This window comes from Grammomys surdaster, unplaced genomic scaffold (assembly GCF_004785775.1).
Source record: "Grammomys surdaster isolate TR1022 unplaced genomic scaffold, NIH_TR_1.0 126029, whole genome shotgun sequence".
NCBI lineage: Eukaryota > Metazoa > Chordata > Mammalia > Rodentia > Muridae > Grammomys > Grammomys surdaster.
The window spans coordinates 5029124-5047976 of NW_021620842.1; the positions used below are offsets into that span (position 1 = coordinate 5029124).

At 44.4% G+C, this 18853-nt stretch overlaps 1 protein-coding gene across 4 annotated transcripts in view; it reads left to right on the forward strand.

The window, feature by feature from the left end:
- The window catches only part of Cdk5rap2 (CDK5 regulatory subunit associated protein 2), a 185866-nt gene that overhangs the window by 152446 nt on the left and 14567 nt on the right, over positions 1–18853 (forward strand). For 2 of the 4 annotated variants that reach the window (XM_028754629.1, XM_028754630.1), the window contains 8 exons: positions 311–430; positions 3694–3780; positions 5577–5766; positions 6595–6719; positions 7711–7959; positions 9688–9765; positions 10610–10875; positions 13668–13811. In XM_028754629.1, the coding sequence (XP_028610462.1) occupies positions 311–430; positions 3694–3780; positions 5577–5766; positions 6595–6719; positions 7711–7959; positions 9688–9765; positions 10610–10875; positions 13668–13811 (1259 nt within the window). The remainder of the gene's footprint in view (positions 1–310; positions 431–3693; positions 3781–5576; positions 5767–6594; positions 6720–7710; positions 7960–9687; positions 9766–10609; positions 10876–13667; positions 13812–18853) is intronic. The other 2 variants (XM_028754631.1, XM_028754632.1) reach the window with 2 other exon arrangements.

Consider the following 18853-nt stretch of genomic DNA (forward strand, 5'->3'; position numbering starts at 1 on the left):
ATTAATATTTGATATTGAAAAGAATAAAAGACTACATTACAGTTAGCATTAAAATTGTATGGAGTATAATTTTTGCGTGTGATGTAAAGTTGCTTCCTCGTGGAGGGCTGCAGAGAGCCATTACGAAGATGTGGCTATGGGCTGTGGGAAATAGCTTAGCCTCCCCCTAGCTTGGGAAAGAATTGCCAGCTGCTGACTATCTCAATATATCCAATACTGTTGAAATTTCAAGATCTCTGCATAATCTATAAATTATTCAATTTGTTGGGGGCTTCATATTTTAAATTTAAAATGTTCTTCCTTCCTACAGACTTACTAATGGAACACATACAGGAAATTCGAACTTTGAGAAAGCATTTGGAAGAATCTATTAAAACAAATGAGAAGCTCCGGAAACAGCTGGAACGCCAGGGGTCTGAGACTGACCAAGGTGAGGAAGGGCCTTTCCCAGGGTAAGGAGTTGGGTCAGGTAGGTTGCTGCACTGTGATGTGTTTGTCTAAAGAGGCTCTCTGTGGACCAGGTGGGGTGGAGAGGTATGCTAGCCTCTGGGGTCCTAAGCTGTAGCTGGGTCCTCGCTGTAGTTGTGTAAATAGGGATTCCAAGAGAATAGAACCATATTTTGCCTTTTTATCAATAATGGACCAAAAACTGTCAGCATTTAGCAGTCTGGCAAATCATTCATATCAAAGGTGACGAACAGTATTCCCATATAACAACACTTTGCTCTGAAGAGAATGGTCTTCCTTGGAAACTGAATACCTGTAAGACACTCATTCAAAAAGCTTAGAAACGTATCAGCTTCACTGTGTGCTTTTTAACCCCACCCTCCCTTCTCTCCTCCTCACTTTCATTGTGTGAAGTTGTTTGGGTTGATCTGGGTGTGGATGTAGCTCTTCTGTAGATTGGTTCTGTGACTTTGAGCAGTCTGGTCTTAGTTGTGTCAGGACACAGAGTATTAAATGAGACAGTATCACTCAATAAACGGTTGCTTTTATCACTGTTTTATTTTGCTATCTCATATAATGTGGCCAGTTTAACTCCCAATGCTCTGCAGTGGGTGAGGACCCTGATGCCATTTAAGAGATGTATCACTGAGTTCTAGAAAGATAATGCTCATGGGTAAAACTTAGGATTTGGACATTGGTCCACTTCTTATTGCTCTCTAGTCCACACATAGGGCAGCTTCCAGGAGTTCTGAGTTCTGAGTTATTAGTTACGTGAAACACGAGAAAGAAATACATGCCTAAACCTTTCATGTTCACTCTTGGTAATGCCCGAGTTACATTCATTCTGTTTTACATTTTCTCCAGAAACTCTAATTATAGAATTATTTGGGGGTTCAAATGACCACTGGCTGCAGTGGAGCCCGAATTGCTCTGGAGAGTAATTTCCTCTGACACGGAAGTTTACAAAAAGGCATTCATAAAGTATTTACGTACATGGGAAGATGTGCTCTTCTCACCGTGTTGTTACAGTCTCTAGAAAGAAAAAAATAAAAGTAGTTGTGCCTTCCCCTAAGGTGAAATGTTCATGTTGGGAGTAGGTCTGAAAGAGGCAGGACTCCTTACGATGTGGAGCAGAGAAGTTCCAAAACAAATATTATCTTGTGCCTTACCACCTCCAGCTCACTGCCAGTTGTCTGGGCTCACTGCAGAGAAGGTACTCAAAGGAAAGTCTGGTTTCATAGCATTCCAGAGGTGGTCCTCACTGTGTCACTTGGGCCTAGTTATGCTTGATGAATGAGAGCTGTTTCATGGCCTATTATTTATTTATTTTCTAGTAGCTACCCTGACATTGATCAGTGTAGATGTTCGAATTTCTGCTATTTAGTCTGATCATTCTTGGTTCTTGTGTGGCCTCCCTCACCATTCCCCTAGATACTAACACAGACGATAACCATAGAATAACAGCATAGACACGGCTGTGTTGCTAACTAAGACTTGGGGAAGTTACGCAATTTGCCTCATGCCTTGCAGTTATTAAGAAGCAGGAGATAGGCCAGGAACTCCGAAGTGATACCAAAATTTAATGGGACAAGTAGGAGGAGATGGTATGAAGAGACGGTTGTGAATAAAAGTTAATCTGACTTCATTTTGCATGACTCACTTGCTAGAGAAAAAAAGTTCTGTAGAGCAGGAAGAATATTTCTAGGAGAGCTAACTGCATGTTCCATGCAGGAGGTGTGGACACCACAGGCGCCTGTTTGCATACCAGGGCACTTTCAGATGCAAGTAGCTGAAAAGAAATGTGAGAGAGGAAACAGTGAAACAGGGTATTTGTTATCCTTTCACCTGTTGCAAGAACCCCAGAGGCAGATAGCTCTGAGACAGAGATGGCCTGATGTCTATAGTGACTGTTTGGTGTCATCATCCTGTCCTCCCAGGACTGTCCAAAGCATGGGAAGGAAGAGCCTGGGGCTTCTCTCTTCTCTAATGGAGAATCTCCTTGAAGCCCTCAGAAGACTTCACTTAGGTCTCACTGGCTGCCAGACCATGCTCACCTGATAGCTGGGAACACAGAGATCTGGCATGTCGGTTGTGGTATAGTAAGTGAAATGAGTCAGTACAGAAACCAGGAGAAAGCATCTGTCTGCCACATGGAGAAGACACTGGGCACACCATAGGTACTTGGAGGGCAGCTATGAATGGAACATCATAATGGTTCAGACAAGAGAGCTGTGCAGAGGAAAGTGCGTTGGTTGTGAGGCCAACGAGGTGCCCAGCAAGAGGCATTCTCTAGGCTGACTACCATAAAGTGGTAAATTTTCAGCAGATAGCAACTTGGTGACAAGGAGGAGCCTCCCATCTGTCTAATTTGAGACCCCCAATCTCTAGAGTGTACACTCAGGAAAGGCAGATTAAGCCAGGAATTAAACGAGTGTGGTTTAGGAGAGGAAAGGGATATGGAGAGCCCAAAGGCATCTTGTTACCTGCATGTTCTGGAGGCTGGGGTCTGAGTGCAGAGAGAAAGCAGAATATGCTGTGGCACTGGAACAGAACCTTGGAGGATCTTGAGTTCAAGACTAAAAAGTTAGATCTTTTGTTTCCTTTGATCATCTTTTGCAGTGGCAGGACACCATGAAAGGATTGTGCTGGAGATGATAACCTTATTGGTAAAACAGCAGGGAAATGAAGCCAAGCAAGGTGCAAAGGCATAGATAACAGATGAGAGTCTGCCTTAGGCTGTGACATTCTCAGGAAAAATCAGCAACTGTGATTGCTTGCATAGACAGGAGGACAAAGGGGAGTTTAGGACAGCTCTTAGGTGCATGCCTGGGTAGGGATTGGAGTATGTCATATTCTAAGACAGGGAGAGGGTAAGAAAGACCAGGGAGACAGTCAGACTGAGCTGCTTCTGAGACAAAGTCAAAGGCCTTAGAGGCAGTTGGCTATGATGGCTACCACTGTCATCTCTTACTTTGCCATGGTTCAGCCCTCAGCTTTGTTTATCTTTGGGGCAGTTGAAATATGGAGGCCTCCTCTTGCCTCCCCTTTAAGATCACTGTCCTTGCCCTTTAGGCTCTGGGTGCATGTTACATGGTTCACAGGGATGGTTTTCATTGCATACTGTATTTCTTCATTATTTAAATGTATTTCTTTGAAAGATTCATTCATCCTACCTGGAGGCTGTCTATAAATCACTGTTCATGTGTGTTCTTATAGTTTCCACAAATGTTTCTGTTTATGGCTCAGAACTGCACAGCTCTCTGATGTCAGAAATACATTTCCTGAGGAAGCAGAATGAGGCTCTCAGTATGATGATCGAGAAAGGGTCCAAAGGTAAGGACTCAGAGGCCACCAGCAGCCTGAGCCCCAAAGCCCTTGCCTTTCAAGGATTGTCAGAGCTGACAGCTTAAGTTCCAATGGGGTGGCTCTGACAGCTTTCTGCTTTTAACTGTACATCAATTGTAAGGAGTATTCCTGTTTTATAGCTAAGAAACAGGGGCTCAGAAAGGTTAAGGTGTGCCTTACCTAGAAGTTGTGGCAAGTAGGGTAGAAAGCCCCCAACACAGTGTTTCTACTACCAGGGTCTCAGTACATGTTACTGTATTTTCTTGTCCCATCATCACTGAGGAAGAGAAGCACTGGAAATGTAATACTGCCAAATTTCATCCTGAGATTTTCTCCTATCAGTGAAGTTTATCCAGCATTCCTTATAAAGATCCTTCTCTTAATTCCTTCTCTTGGAGCTTAGCTGCCTGAGAGCTTTTACTTATGTTATCACTCATACTTAGAATGACTCTAGAGTGCAGGATTATTAGCCCTGTTTCTCAGGTAACATTTCACAGCCTAAGCAATGTCCCTACTATGGTCTCTGAGCCAGAGGTGCTAGATCTGGAATGTGGGCCAGCTTATCCCATAGTCCTGGGGGATATGGATACTGATTTTGCCTTAAGAGTCAAAATTGGGGCTTATGTAGCTCATTCATTCAGCAGCCTTTTTCTATCCTGACCTACAGGGAAACTAGGTAGATAAATAAATGAGCCTTTGTTTTATGTATCAGAAGATTGTAGTCTGGTGGATGAGATGGGTAAACCTAGAGCAAGCAGGACTGAGGCTGCTGGGATAAAGCTGTGCTAGAGAGCCGCAGGCCCTCAGCTCACAGACCCTGTCCTCAAAGGTTAAGTCTAGACAGGAAATGAAGGATTACCCAAGGTGACTCAGGGTTAGAGGAAGTTAGCAGACAAAGCCCAGGTTAGGGATGAGGAGAGTGGACCAGTTAGGAATGATGTAGCTGTACTAAGGTCATGTGGACCAACAGGAGCCCCAGGTTACATGGAACTATTTGAATCATGGTTAAGAGTAGATCCACATCTAGGGTGTGTGCCTTCCATCTGTATGGCCAAAGGGAAGCCTTCATCCTACCATTCCTTTGTTTCTCATTTGTAAGATGGGGAAATTCACAGTATCTGCCTTGACACTATGCTGCAAAGATACAGGACATGAGACGTGGCGCATTACTATAGTGCCTGTGCAGTTAGTGTTGGGACTTACCACCATTACCACTCCTTCTGCTCTGAAGGTCTCGGCTAATACTCCTGTACAAAGGGTAACCTCATCTTTGCCCCTGCCCAGGGGCACTGAGGAGTGAGGAGCATCACTTAGGATCACTGTCAGCAAGTAGAGAAGCCACACCACTGCTTACTTTCAGCTCTAGGCCATATTGTTTCCTGAGCCTCCAGGATGATTTTATCCTCTGCTGAGTTCATGGCCTCCTGTGGGGATCTCTCTGCAAGAGGCCTGCTGCTCTCCACACTCAGTGACATCCGGGTTCCTGCCTATTGCTCTACCCACTGTATATACTCTCTAAGGCAGAGAGTAACGAGGTTTTCAAGGCCCATTATGTAACAAAGTTAAACAGGCCCCTTTCATTTCAGTAATGTTTAATCTGCAGCCTTGGTGTTGACAGATTTATCTGCCTAAAATGCATGAGATAATTGGAATGCCAGAACCATCAATGCCAGATTAAATCTCATTCTTTTCTGTATTCTTGGAGTGCTTGAGCTGAAGCACTGTACCACTGTAATAAGGTTGGAAAAAACAAATGCTATCCCTTCTCATTTTGGTATTTGCAGATAAACAGAAAGAGAATGAAAAATTGCGTGAGTCTCTGGCCAGGAAAGCTGAGAGTCTTGAGCACCTTCAGCTAGAGTACACCAATGTAAGGGAAGAAAATGAAAGGTTGCAAAGAGACATCAGTGAGAAAGAGAGACACAACCAGCAGCTGACTCAGGAGGTCTGCAGCAACCGCCAGGAGCTGAGCAGGTAGGCTGGACCCAGCTGTTTCTGGTGGCCTGGGGGGATGTGATCATAAAAGTGTGAATGGTCCTCTAAAGGAGGAGGAGAATGATGGAGGCTAGATGGTGTTTTCTCCTGTAGTGGTCAAGGATGAGGTTTCTAAAAAGACCTCCTTTGAGTACATAGTGAGCATAGAAGAGCTGAAACTATCTAGAGATGGTCATGTTTATCAGAAGGCACATAGGCCCTAAGACAAAGTTGTTGTGGAGATTCAGAGAGAGTCCTGAACCTGGCTACAGTAGGAGCTGAGGGCAGAAAGGAGGGTGGGTGCTTAACCCTGTTGGGCCCTCTCGTATAAAGACTGTGTTTTACTCCAACTTGTTTAAGTCACTGGGAGACTTTCAGTGTGCCAAGAAGACATGAATCTGTTCACTCTCCTTCTTGGGCTCTGTCTTCATCCGTCTGTCAACACACAGGACTTTCTCTTCTGTGTGAGCAGCTACCCCCATCTTCCTGCCCAAGTGTGCTATCAGACATCCTTGGGCAGAGACCCTGACTCTTCCCTAGCTCTGAACCTCTGGCAAGAGACAGCCTTTTGGGTTCCATTCCTAGTGTATCTGATAGGAATTGGAGGGCACTTTCCTTTAGAATGTTCATGAAGGTTACTTGAACTGTCTATTAAATGTTAGGCTTAGGATACCTGGGAATTGGGGTCTATGATAGAACTCTTAACCATGCATGTCCCAGCACATTTTGTCCACACTCTGGCTGAGATTGCCTGGGCCTGTCCTTGGGAATTGGATAAGCCTCCTTGAGAGAGAAATAACCTCTCCTCCCATGCTGGGATCGTTTCAGGGTGCAGGAAGAGGCGAAGTCAAGACAGCAGCTGCTCTTACAGAAGGACAAGCTGCTTCAGTCCCTCCAAATGGAGCTTAAGGTGTATGAGAAGCTGGCTGAGGAGCATCAAAAGCTACAGAGAGGTACTGTGTATGTGCTCAGGGCAAGGCCTGAGACATCTCATGTCTGTGAGCTCACCCTAGCAGCTGGCAATGGGCATGGGAATCCTTGGCTCATGAGTCTTAAACTCAAAATTCTCCTGCCTTAGCCTTCCAGGCATACATCACCAGTCTTGGCTTTTATCCAAGCTGAAGTCTGAACTTTTCACTTCCTTCATCTCAGCTTGTTCTTACTTTACCAGTAACTGCATCAGTTACTGCCTCTATAAGCAGGTCTGTCAGCACCTACTGTGTGTTGCTGTGAGAGCTAAATGAGGATATATATTAAAACAATCCTAGCCACATTCCTGGCACCTAGTAGGCATCCAAGAAATACATTTTGTCATAGTTTTCCCTTCATTCAGCAGATATTTCCAGAGTGCCACTACATGCTAGACATTGCTCTGAGGTGCTTGTTAGCCTTGGTTCACTCTGCCTCCAGAGAATGTAGATCTGAGCACCTTGACTCTAGGGTCTAATGTTTGAGAATCAATTCGGAGGCACAGTGGGGGGCTTTCTAAAACTAATTTTCCAGATGGTTTCTCCCTATTGAAAGTTTATCTAGAAAGGGTCATCTTGCAGCTTTCACTTCTTCTCAAGTTGCTTCTCTTATTTTTGCTATTGTGCCTGCCTTTTTAATATACTGTAGCCCTTAAAATCATCCCCTTTCATTCTATAATTCTGGTCCAAATAGATTTTATTACTACTAGACATAATTTCGGGGTTTGGTGTGCAATTTGCTAGGCTTTTATGGCCAGAAGTGAAATTAATTTTCAGCTCTTACTTAGCCTGTGGAATAGCAGCAATTAAGTCAGCCAATATTTTTGTTTTTAAAGTCGCGTTGTTTTTTTAAATTGTATCTAGTTCTTAGGAGGGGGCTCGATGGTGGTGGTGGGTTGAAATGCCCTTGAGTCCCTTTGATGGCTGACCTTTGATCTTGTGAGATATCAAGGCTTCCTTTTACATATGTCTACAGAGGCCCGAGATGAGGCATGTGGAGAAGGCCGGAAAGGGCTGGATATTTTCAGCAACCTGCATGGCCTCCTGACAGAGATACAGGCTCTCCGAGACCAGTTAGAAAGGAGCATTCAAACTAACAACACACTGAAGAGCAAGCTGGAGGAGCAGCTATCACAGGGGTCCAAGGAGGCCGAGAAAGGGGCCCTTACTTTGGCTGTCCAGGCCCTGTCTGTCACTGAGTGGTCCCTTCAGCTGGACAAACACGGTAGGGAACTTGCCTCTTTTCGCTGTGTGGCAGTGCAACTGTATGGGTCCATATGACGTGTAAGCGTCTGTCTGCTCTCAGCTCTCATCTCTACACCTGTGCATAGTCTCTGACTGACTGGACACTGGGTTCTCCAGCAGTGGAGTTTGGGCTTCCGGCCTCCCGTGCTGCTTTCATGCTTGCTCTGCTTATCTGTTTACTTTCCCCCACAGCTCACCAAGGCCAAAGAGCCTTTTCATTCTCTTGCCTTGGTTTTTGTTTCGCTTTATTTTTGTGATAGAGGATTTCTTTGTATAGCCTTGGCTGTCTTAAAACTCACTCTGTAGACTAGGCTGGCCCCTAACTCAGAGATGTACTTGCCTCTGCCTTCCAGTGCTAGGATTCAAAGTGTGTACCGCTACACTGGTTCTCTTATTGCCCTTAAAACCCAGACTCCTTACTCTGTCTTTTAGCATCTTGTATGGCCTAGGAAGCCTCCAAGAAACAAGTGGGTCTGTTTGCATTTGCTTGTGTACTTGTATAAGTCTGGAAATTTCTAGGAAGGAGCAGAGAACAAATCATCCTTGCTACACACCCAGCAAGGACTGGAACAAACCAGCAAGTGGTCATAATGCTCCCCTGTTTCTGATGAATGGATTGTTGTCTGTCTGTCACCTGACCATTCCCCTGTTAATTTGGAGTTTTGGTTTTTAAAAAAATGATAACATAGCTTTTGCTGTTAATCAACATTATTAGGATAAACCCACTATAGAGACTCAGAGGCAGGGGATATGTTTTATGAAAACATCTTTGCTGGAGTACCATTGCTCTACACCCCTAGTGGGGCATGGGTGGAAGAAGCTTGCATGGGGGAATCCCAACATCTGAATTTACTCATTGTTCTGCTATTGGTATGCTGGGTTATCTCTGTCCCTTGATCCTTTTTGTTAACAAACAAATTACAGTATTGTTCTGACCACTATGCTCTTGAGAGTTCAGTAGTGTCTGAAGTGTGAGAGTGCTTCCTATATTACGTAGCATCACATAGACCCCCGGTAAGGTGTTTCAGCTGTATTACCCCCAAGTTCTTTTGCAGGTCACTTTCTTTTCATGTTCAGGTTACTGTAGCAGCTTCTACACTAACTCATCTAGTATATAACACAGACCTCGACCTCACATCGCCCCACCTTGAGTGGGTCACTTAGCCTGCAGATACAAGCCCTGCATCCTGCTATGTCCTTCCCTGTTCCCAGGCCTCAGCTTCAGGAACTGTGTCTTCTCCCTGAATGATGACTCATTCCTGTGTCCTTGGACCTGCCCAATACTCTGCTTGGCTTTTCTTTCCCTCCTTCCCATGGGGCACTAAAAAAGTCTTAACAACTCAGGAGTTAGCTCTTGGGGTGCCACATTGGAGCTAGCCCCCTTACCTGAGTACTCCTTCCCTGTTCTTCCCTCCCTTCTCCCTGACCCTAAGATGAAGTTAACTGTTTACTGTTTTGACAGAGAGGGCTCTGGGCTTGGCAACTCTGTTACCTGGTGTCTGCACAGGGTACCAAACAGGGAGTCAATGGAATATACACGGTACTGACTAGAGGGCTGGTATGCAGGGAGATGTGAGCGAGTGAAAGTCATATTCCTGAAATGGATGGATACATGTGAGGTACTCTGTTGTATTCTCATTCCATCCTTTTCTAGTGCTAGTGATGGTAAAGCTCAAATTTTCCTCTCTTGCTTTGATTTTTTTTGTAGATGGCAACAAATGTCCTGAGGCCAGCGATAATTCATTTGATCTATTTGAATCCACCCAGGCAATGGCACCTAAATCAGGTACAAACTGGGTAACTGCGTTAGTGTTGAGTATAACATTAGGGCTTTTAAAATAGACAGAAAGGATGTCCTGGCATCCTTGGCTGCTTGAGCATGGTTTAGGACTTAGATTTGTATTTTAGAAGATAATCTCTATGTCACTGAGTCCATCCCGTGTGTTAACCAAGCACAACTTCAGAGGATGTAAACTTAAGTCGTTAAAGTGAAACTACCTTAGTATGTACTTCAAGGACTCCGGGATCCAGCTTCAGGAGTGCTGTTCAATCTTGTCCCTGTGCAGTGGAGTGGCCACACAGATGTGTTATCACCTATAGACTGTGCTTTAAAAATGCTCACACTTCCTAATTTTCACCAGTCTAGGCTTTCTTAACTTCCTTAAGACTCAAGGATGCATACTTCTCTGTAAAACACCTTTCCAGCCACCCCAGTCAGAATCAACAAACTTAAAAAGCAACAGGATTTTCTATCTGCATATGGTGTCCTGACCAGTCCAGCGTGTGTCCGTCTCTAGGAAGTCTCCTTGACTTATCTCTCCTCGCTTACACTGTTGCTTTTCCTTGAGCTCTGGCTGACTCTCTGCCTCACTGTATTTCCTGCAGCCTCATTAGACCCTGAGCTATTGGCTTGCAGGTGACAGCAGGGCTCATCTTGGCAGTCTAGGGTCTACTACAGAGTAAGTGTTCAATAAACATTGGTTAAATTGACTTGAATCTTTGCCCAGCATGGGGTAACACATAGCTGGAGGCACAGAGCCAGGCCCCTTTGCTGCTAAGCTCTCTTAACATAACTCTGTGAACACAGTGCCGCCCCAAGAAGACCTAACATTTTGTCTTTCCTTTTGTAGCTTCTGAGACTCCTCTGCTCTCTGGAACTGATGTTGACTCCATCTCTTGTGACAGTACCAGTTCTGCCACCAGCCCCGCTTGCATGCCCTACCTGGTTGCTGACCATCACGTGTGGGCCAGCAAGAGTGGCCACCATATGCTGGGCCTGATTGAGGACTATGATGCCCTCTATAAGCAGATCAGCTGGGGCCAGACTCTGCTTGCCAAGATGGATGTTCAAACCCAAGAGGCTCTGAGCTCCACAAGTCAGAAGCTAGGACCAAAGGTAACCTGAGTGCCAGGCTCGGGAGGGAGATGCTTCCTCCTGGATCAGTAAGCAGAGGGGTTGACCAAATTCTCTGCAAGATATGCAGTGCCCTGGACTTCAGTAAGGCCCTGATTGGGAAGAATTGGGAAGTGTTGCATAGGAAAGCCTGAAGGTGATGTAGCAGTTTGTTGCCAGTCAAGGGACAGCTTGTTGAGATTGTACCTGAATTACCATGGCTACTTCTCCGTGACATGCTGTACTGCTGTGTGACTTCTCATTTCTCTCTAGTCTCTTAGCACTCTTTGTCTCTCTGCCCTCTTGTATCTGGTCATTCTACTCACCCACTTATACACCACCTGGGGCAGACCTGTCTGCTTGGCTCTGGGGTTGCTTGGGCAGTTAGAAATCCTGAACTTCATACACTGTACCAAACCCAACCAGGCTGTACAGTACCACATCTGACTGTGCCATACTATAATTCTACAGCCACTCTGTGATGAATGTGATTTTGAGAGCTGTTCTACATCCAACTCACGGTCATCTTTCTCCAAAGAAGTTTTTGTATATGTTTTTTCTCTTCGAACTTCCCTAAGAAGGAAGTGATATCACTCCATTCTAGAGATGCTGAAAACTGACTGTACTCAGTCTGTTATTAACTCTTTTGTGACAGTGATGGCTACCTGACTTCACTTCTCTCTGGGAAGCAATTCTGAGGGTTTATGTCTGGTGGGATAGCTTCAGTCAGTCTATCCATCATCAGTTACTTCTCCTTCCCTGACACACTTCACTCTGACCAGGCAGGGCCACAGGCTGTGGTCCCTCTTTCCATAATATCTGTCTTCAGCCTGGTTCTCTTTATTCCTCTGACTTGACATTCCCTATCCTCTACTTCCCTCTTTTCTCTGCTTCATCTTCTTGGAATTGTCATCTCAAGTTGTCTTTTGTCAAAGACTTATGTGCCTGACAGACACAACTCATCATGTGCTTGACAGATACCAGTCATGTTATTCATCCAAGGCCCTGGCTGAGATCCACCAACACTAGATGGTACTAAACCTTTGAGCTCTTATTAATCATAGCTTCTGTACCCTACTTTTAGGGTTTCTTTTCCTTTGCCTCTCTCCATATGTATGGTGTTTATACATGTATGGTGACACATACATGTGGGCAGATGTATATATGTGTGGAGGTCTGATGTTGGCATCCAGTCTTACTGCTCTCTGCATTATTTATTATTCAGTTTCTCAACTGAACCCAGAGCTCACTGATCACTAGTGTAGCTAGCCAGTTTAGCTCAGGGATTGCTGACTCTCTATCCATAGTGCCGGGATTACAGATGGCCACCATTACCTGCCCAGTTTTTACATGAGTCTAGATCCAACTCCTGTCTACATGCTCAGTCACCAAGTACTTTAGTTACTGAATCATTACCCCAGTGGCTCTTGAGTTTTTACTGAAGACAGTAGAGCTTCTTGTCCTATTTGCTTCGGCTTTGTGGGTGGCTTTGCTTGGTTTGTATTACTATATTTAACCATCAGATTTGCATTTTATCTTCTATCAGATGATAGGCTTCATGAAAGAAGGGATAGTGTTTTTACTGAACATTAAATAACCAATATTTAGTCCCCTAAGGCCTATAAGTAATATTGAATAAATTAACATTTATAAGATTCCTGTTCTTTTCTGATTAAAATCTTTACTTTGAAAGATAGAAATTGTAGAAAAGTATAAAAACAAAGCATCTCTTTGAACATCACTTACAGGTCAGTACTAACACAAGTATTTATATATACATATGTGTGTATACATATACATATACATATACATATACATATATATATACACATATATATGATAAACATACAAATATAAATGCACACTTTGGGGACATTCGTAAAGTTTATCAAATAATCAGAAATATGAAGTTTATATATTTCAGCTATGTGGTATTGATACCTTTCCTTTCGAGTACTTGTCTTTCCGTAGCTGCCAATGAGCTTCGTGGACATAGCATGGGCTATTGTCTCTTTCACTGTTTGCGAACATGTCAATTTCTTGTGCCATTTTTTTGTACGCATCTCTGACCATATTTTGATTATGTGTGAAATGGGTTTCCCAGTTTAAAGTCTGGGAACATTTTAGGAATCTTGATAACTGTTAGCCTGTTACATTACTCCCTAGATAGCCTGTGTCTATAGTTTAAAGCTGGTGCTTACCTCAGGATACCTTTGTCTCTTTTGAATAATACTCATACTTTTTGTTATTTTGCTATTTAGACAGGTGTGTACCTTTACATTTATCATCCTCAAAGAGAAATGCTTTTCATTTTCCTCTTCCTCCTCTTTTTGTTTCTCTCCTCTGCACCAAATTCTTTGTTTTCTTTTGTCTTTGACATCTTTCCCCCACGTGATTATACCTCCAGCACAGAGAGGGAAAGAAGGTTCACAAGGCCCCTGATGCCATCCATCCTCCGGAAGCTGTCCTTGCCAAAGGTGTCAAGAATTGTACTCTGGGCTGCATTTGTATCATTTGCTCTCTGGTGGACTGGATGGCACTACTATAGATTCTCTTCTTGGTTTAGTAACAATAGTTAATACTAGTGGTTACTAATTATGGCTGCTGATTGGGCTAAACTTGCCACCAAAATTCTTGTCTAATATGTCATAATATTAGTGTCATGTAGTCTCAGCTCCTGCTCTGCTCCTGAGACAGGAGCCCTAGTGTAAAGCCTTCTTCTGATAGTGAATTCACGCTGGCTTGTGGGTGATCCCTGTCAAGGCAGCATATGATGGCCTTGTTATCCTTTTTAGGGTTCATCCTCTGTGCCTCTGAGCAAGTTTCTCTCCAGCATGAACACAGCCAAGCTGATCCTGGAAAAAGCCTCCAAGTTGCTGAAGCTCTTCTGGAGGGTCTCAGTCCCCACCAACAGCCAGTGTTCCCTTCACTGTGAGCAGGTAGGTGATTACACATCCTTAGAGGCTCAAGTACCCTGGAGAGGCCTGCATCTCTGTTCATTCTGTCCAGCTGAGCAATGGCCCAGAAGCAATGTACCCCACCTTGGAAATGTGTCAGAGGGCATGACACCAGAGTATTATACCTATTCCCAAGCATGTCACTATTGAGTGCCATCCTGCTCATGTTTCATACACGGGGAACATGGGGTTCAGGCCCTGGACTGAGGAGCTGGTTTAGAAACACGTGTGTATGGACTCTGGATTTGTTCTTGGCTTTACAGTTTTCATGCATCAGTTTGTCCTTATGGACTACCTCACTCATTTTCCTAACAGTGCCTTGCACTTTAGCTATCTCTGTCTGGACCTTATGATCTGTTGATGGCTTCTTCTGGATGTTAGTGAAAAATTATTTTAACTATTTGAATGAAAGGTCAGGAGCCAAGCAGGTGGAGCCTTGTCTTGACTTTTATCAGTAGGGCTCATATATGTCCTGCCATTCTGTACAACATCCTGGCTAATCACAAGCCTCCCTGAGAGAGAGGAAGTTATAGCTCTGCCTTGTGGTCCAAGGGATATTTCCTACTTCATATTACTGGATAGACAACTGTTTTCCAAAGGTGAGCAGGAAGGCAGTTTGCATTTCAGGTCACCACTGTTAATTTTGGCAGGTCTCAGAGCTTTAGAACCTGGCAATGAGGGCTTTTTGTACTGAAAGTTCCTGTGATGAGAGTGTCCTGGGGACGAATTTGGATACACTAAGCTAAAGGATGTTCATAATCATTTGTGTGTCATGGGGTAGTTATCCAAGCCCACTTTTAGCTGGTGGGACACTGGCTGGGAGATGAGTGGTAAAAGGACCTCTTGAACTCTAGCCTCACTGGCTTTGCATTCTCTTAACTCACAGGCTCTTTTCCATTGGAGGCTTACATGACACAGTCTACCTGCTGTGAATGTCCTGTGCCTCCCTGCTGGCCCTGTCTCACCCTCAAGTCTTACATGTTACATAAATAAAGAGGGCTCTTGGTTCATGCAAACGTAACAACATCTTCTATTTCATCAAAGCCTTTATCACACATTATAATTACATATTTGTTTGCTTAATGCCTGCCTCCCTCTGTTTTCCTTCAGGGGCTGTGTCTGTTTTGTTCATGTTTTTTAATGAATGAATGGCTAGATGGATGAATGAATAATCTCTTTCCACTCTCCAAAAATCAGTGCCTGCTTTAAATTATTTTAAAGGTAACATGTCTGTGCTAAACAATTTACCTTCAGTGCAGTGTTTTTGCCCTTAGCAGATAGAAGCAACTGTCTATTAAGTAGACACAATTAGTTTGTGTCTAATACATGTATGCACACATACACACACACACTTTCAAACATACAGACATACTCACAGATACACTCACAAAAACACCTACAGAATCACGACACACATACATACTGTGGGGCTGTAGCTCATGCGTAGGCCCTGTTGGGCTGAGGTGTGGGCCCTGTGAGTCTGCCGTCCAGGTGGCTCAGGAGGGCAGAAGCCCAAGAATTTGACTGAGATCACTCTACAGCGGAGCCGGGAGGACACAGGGTTAGGAGAAGCCACTGAGTTTCACTCCGGGCATGGGGAGATCCCAGTCTGAGGTCCCGTGGGTGCAGAGCTCTTAGATTGGGAGTCTCCAGTCCGAGGCAGCTGGCCCGAGGCTGCAGAAAGACTGAGATGGGGCCATATGGGCTGGACTGGCCTGCAGCCGAAAGGGGCATGGGAAAACAGCTCTGGCAGCACCAGCAGGGTAAATGAGACTCTTGGTCGAAGTGACTCTCTTGGCTGGGTAATGGCTGGCTCGGCTAGCTTGTTTGAGTTGGTAGGGCTCTGTGGCTGAAACACAGAGAGGTCCTCCAGGGCGGGAGATTAGGCGCTCTGTGGTTGAAGGCCCCCTCTACGGTTCTCCAAGGCAGCCCCAAAGACAAGAGGAAGTCCATGGTTTTAAAAGGTTTATTGTCATGACGAAAAGTGGATGAAGCTGTACCCCGTGTCTTCAGGGTGAGGTTAAATATCTTTTGCAAGGAGGAGGGTCTGGGAAGGAATGTTTAATTGACTATGGCCTCTGGCCTTTAGGTATCTTATTAATATGGAAATGTCTTGAGGCTCTGTGGCCTGCAGTCACGCCCTCTACCTGTGCTACATGGCACAAACCTCTCTGGGAGGGGCTGTAGAGGGCTGTCCAGGGTGAAAGGAACCAGGGCTCAGGAGCAAGGCTGAACACCTACAGTCCCTTTAGGGTATCTGGGGTTTGAGGCCTATGTTCAACCAAGTACCCAGCTCCTCTCTCAGCCCACTGCCCCACAACACATTAATTTGTAAGCTGTTGATCCTCCTCCACTTGCAGATCAGTCTAGAGACTGTCAGTCTTTATGACAATTCACCCTTCTTCCTGAAGGTGTCTCAGGTAATTGAATATGTTCATGTCAGTGGCATAGAATTTCAGAGCAGAGGAGGACCTTAGAAATGCACCATTGTGGTTTCAGGTGTAGTGCTAAGAAGTTGCCTCTAGGCACATTTCTTTCTCTGCTTGCTTTTCATCTGGCACCTTTTGCTTGGTGTTTATGAAGCAGACTTCCAGATTTACAGCAGCAAGCCTCAGAACATGACAACCTCCCCTTTTCTCTGTGCTATTTATTTGCCATTTATATTTAATTCACCTCCCCCTTCAGCTCCGAACACTGCTCTGGGGAATAGGCATCAGTCTATATGAGAAATACATAAGAAGGGTTACCAATATGTAGACAGATACTTATCCTGAAAGCAGGAGACTCATAGGACTATGAGGGAAAGCTTGGATGGTCAGGGGTAGAAGATGATTTTTCTAATCAACCCAGTTGTGTAGACTTTGGAGCCATATAAAACTTTTCATAATTATGAATAGAATTCATCAAAATGGGAGGAGGGGAACAATGTCTAAAAGTTCTTAGCATGAGAAATCAGCCAGCCATACTTTTTATCGCTGGAGACATGGCTATGGGGACAGGCATATGAGTAATGCACTGCACTGGTTTGACCAGACTCCTCAGAAGAGACACACTAAGGGCAAAAAGACTTCCCAAAGCACAGAGCTTTCAACTGTTTCCAGTCGCCATGTTCATAGACACTGATGTTAAGAAGCTGGTTTATTCATGTGATAAGATAGATTATAAATTTTTTTATGTGTATGTGTTTATTTTTTTATTGCATGTTTTATTTACATTTCATATGTTGTCCCTTACCCCATCCCCCACCCACCCAGGAACTCCCTATCCCCTCTCCCCTCCTCCTTCTTCTCTACCGATGTAACCCCTGCCTACCGCCCCACTCCCACCTCCCCACCCTCAAAATTCCCACCCCCTGGGGCATCCAGCCTTCATGAGGTCAAGAATCTCTTCTTCCACCTATGCCCAGCAGGGCCCTCCACTCTTACATATTCAGCTGAAGCCCTGGCTGGATCCCTCCCTAAGTGCTCCCAGGCTGGTGGTTTAGACCCTGGGAGCTGTGGTTGGTTGGTAATGTTGCTCTCCTCTTGAGGCCACAAACCCTTTCAGCTCCAATGGCCTTCACTCTAACTCCTCCATTGGGAACCCCATTATCAGTTCAATGGCTAGTTGTGAGCATCTGCCTCTGAATATGTCAGACTCTTGAAGACCTCTGAGGAGACATCCATATCAGGCTCTTATCAGCATGCACTTCCTGACTTCCACATCAGCATCTACCTTTGGTGACTGTACATGGGATGGATACTCAGGTGGAATGGTCTTCAGACAGCCCTTCCTTCAGTTTCTGTCCCTCACTTTGTCTCCATATTTGCTTTCTTGAGTATTTTGTTGCTCCTTCTAAGAAGGACCGAATCAGCCCCACTTGGTCTTCCTTCTTCATGAGCTTCGTGTGGCCTGTGAGTTGCATCTTGGGCATTTCAAGGTTCTGGGCTAATATCCAATAATCAGTGAGTGAATACCATGTGTGTTCTTTTGTGATTGGCTTACTTCACTCAGGATGATAATTTCTAGTTCCATCCATTCACCTAGGAAACTCTCGAATTCATTGTTTTTAATAGCTGAGTAATACTCCATTGTGTAAATATACCACATTTTTTGAATCCATTCCTCAGTTGAAGGTCATCTGGGTTCTTTCCAGCTCCTGGCTATTATAAATAAGGCTGCTATGAACATAGTTGAGCAGATGTCCTTGTTATATGTTCGAGCATCTCCTGGGTATATGCCTAGGAGTGGTATAGCTGGATCCTCAGGTAATGCTATGTCCAATTTTCTAAGGAACTGCCAGACTGATTTCCAAAGTGGTTGCACCATCTTGCAGTCCCACCAACAATGGAGGAGTGTTCCTCTTTCTCCACACCCTCGCCAGCATCTACTATCACCTGTGTTTTTAATCTTAGCCATTCTGACTGGTGTGAGATGGAATCTCAGGGTTGTTTTGATTTGCATTTCCCTGATGACTAAGGATACTGAACATTTCTTTAGGTGCTTCTCGGCCATTCGAGTTTCCTCAATTGAAAATTCTTTGTTAAGCTCTATACCCCATTTTTTAATAGGGTTATTTGGTTGTCTGGAGTCTAATTTCTTGAGTTCTTTGTATATATTGGATATTAGCCCTCTATCAGATGTAGGATTGGTAAAGATCTTTTCCCAATTTGTTGGTTGTTGTTTTGTCCTATTGACAGTGTCCTTTGCCTTACAGAAACTTTGCAATTTTGTGAAGTCCCATTTGTCAATTCTTGATCTTAGAGCATATGCCATTGGTGTTCTGTTCAGGAACTTTTCCCCTGTGCCCAAGTATTCGAGGCTCTTCCCCACCTTCTCTTCTATTAGTTTCAGTGTATCTGGTTTTATGTGGAGGTCCTTTATCCACTTAGACTTGAGCTTTGTACAAGGAGATAAGAATGGATCAATTTTCATTCTTCTACATGTTGTCCTCCAGTTGAACCAACACCATTTGTTTGAAATGCTGTCCTTTTTCCACTGGACAGTTTTAGTTCCTTTGTCAAAGATCAAGTGACCATAGGTGT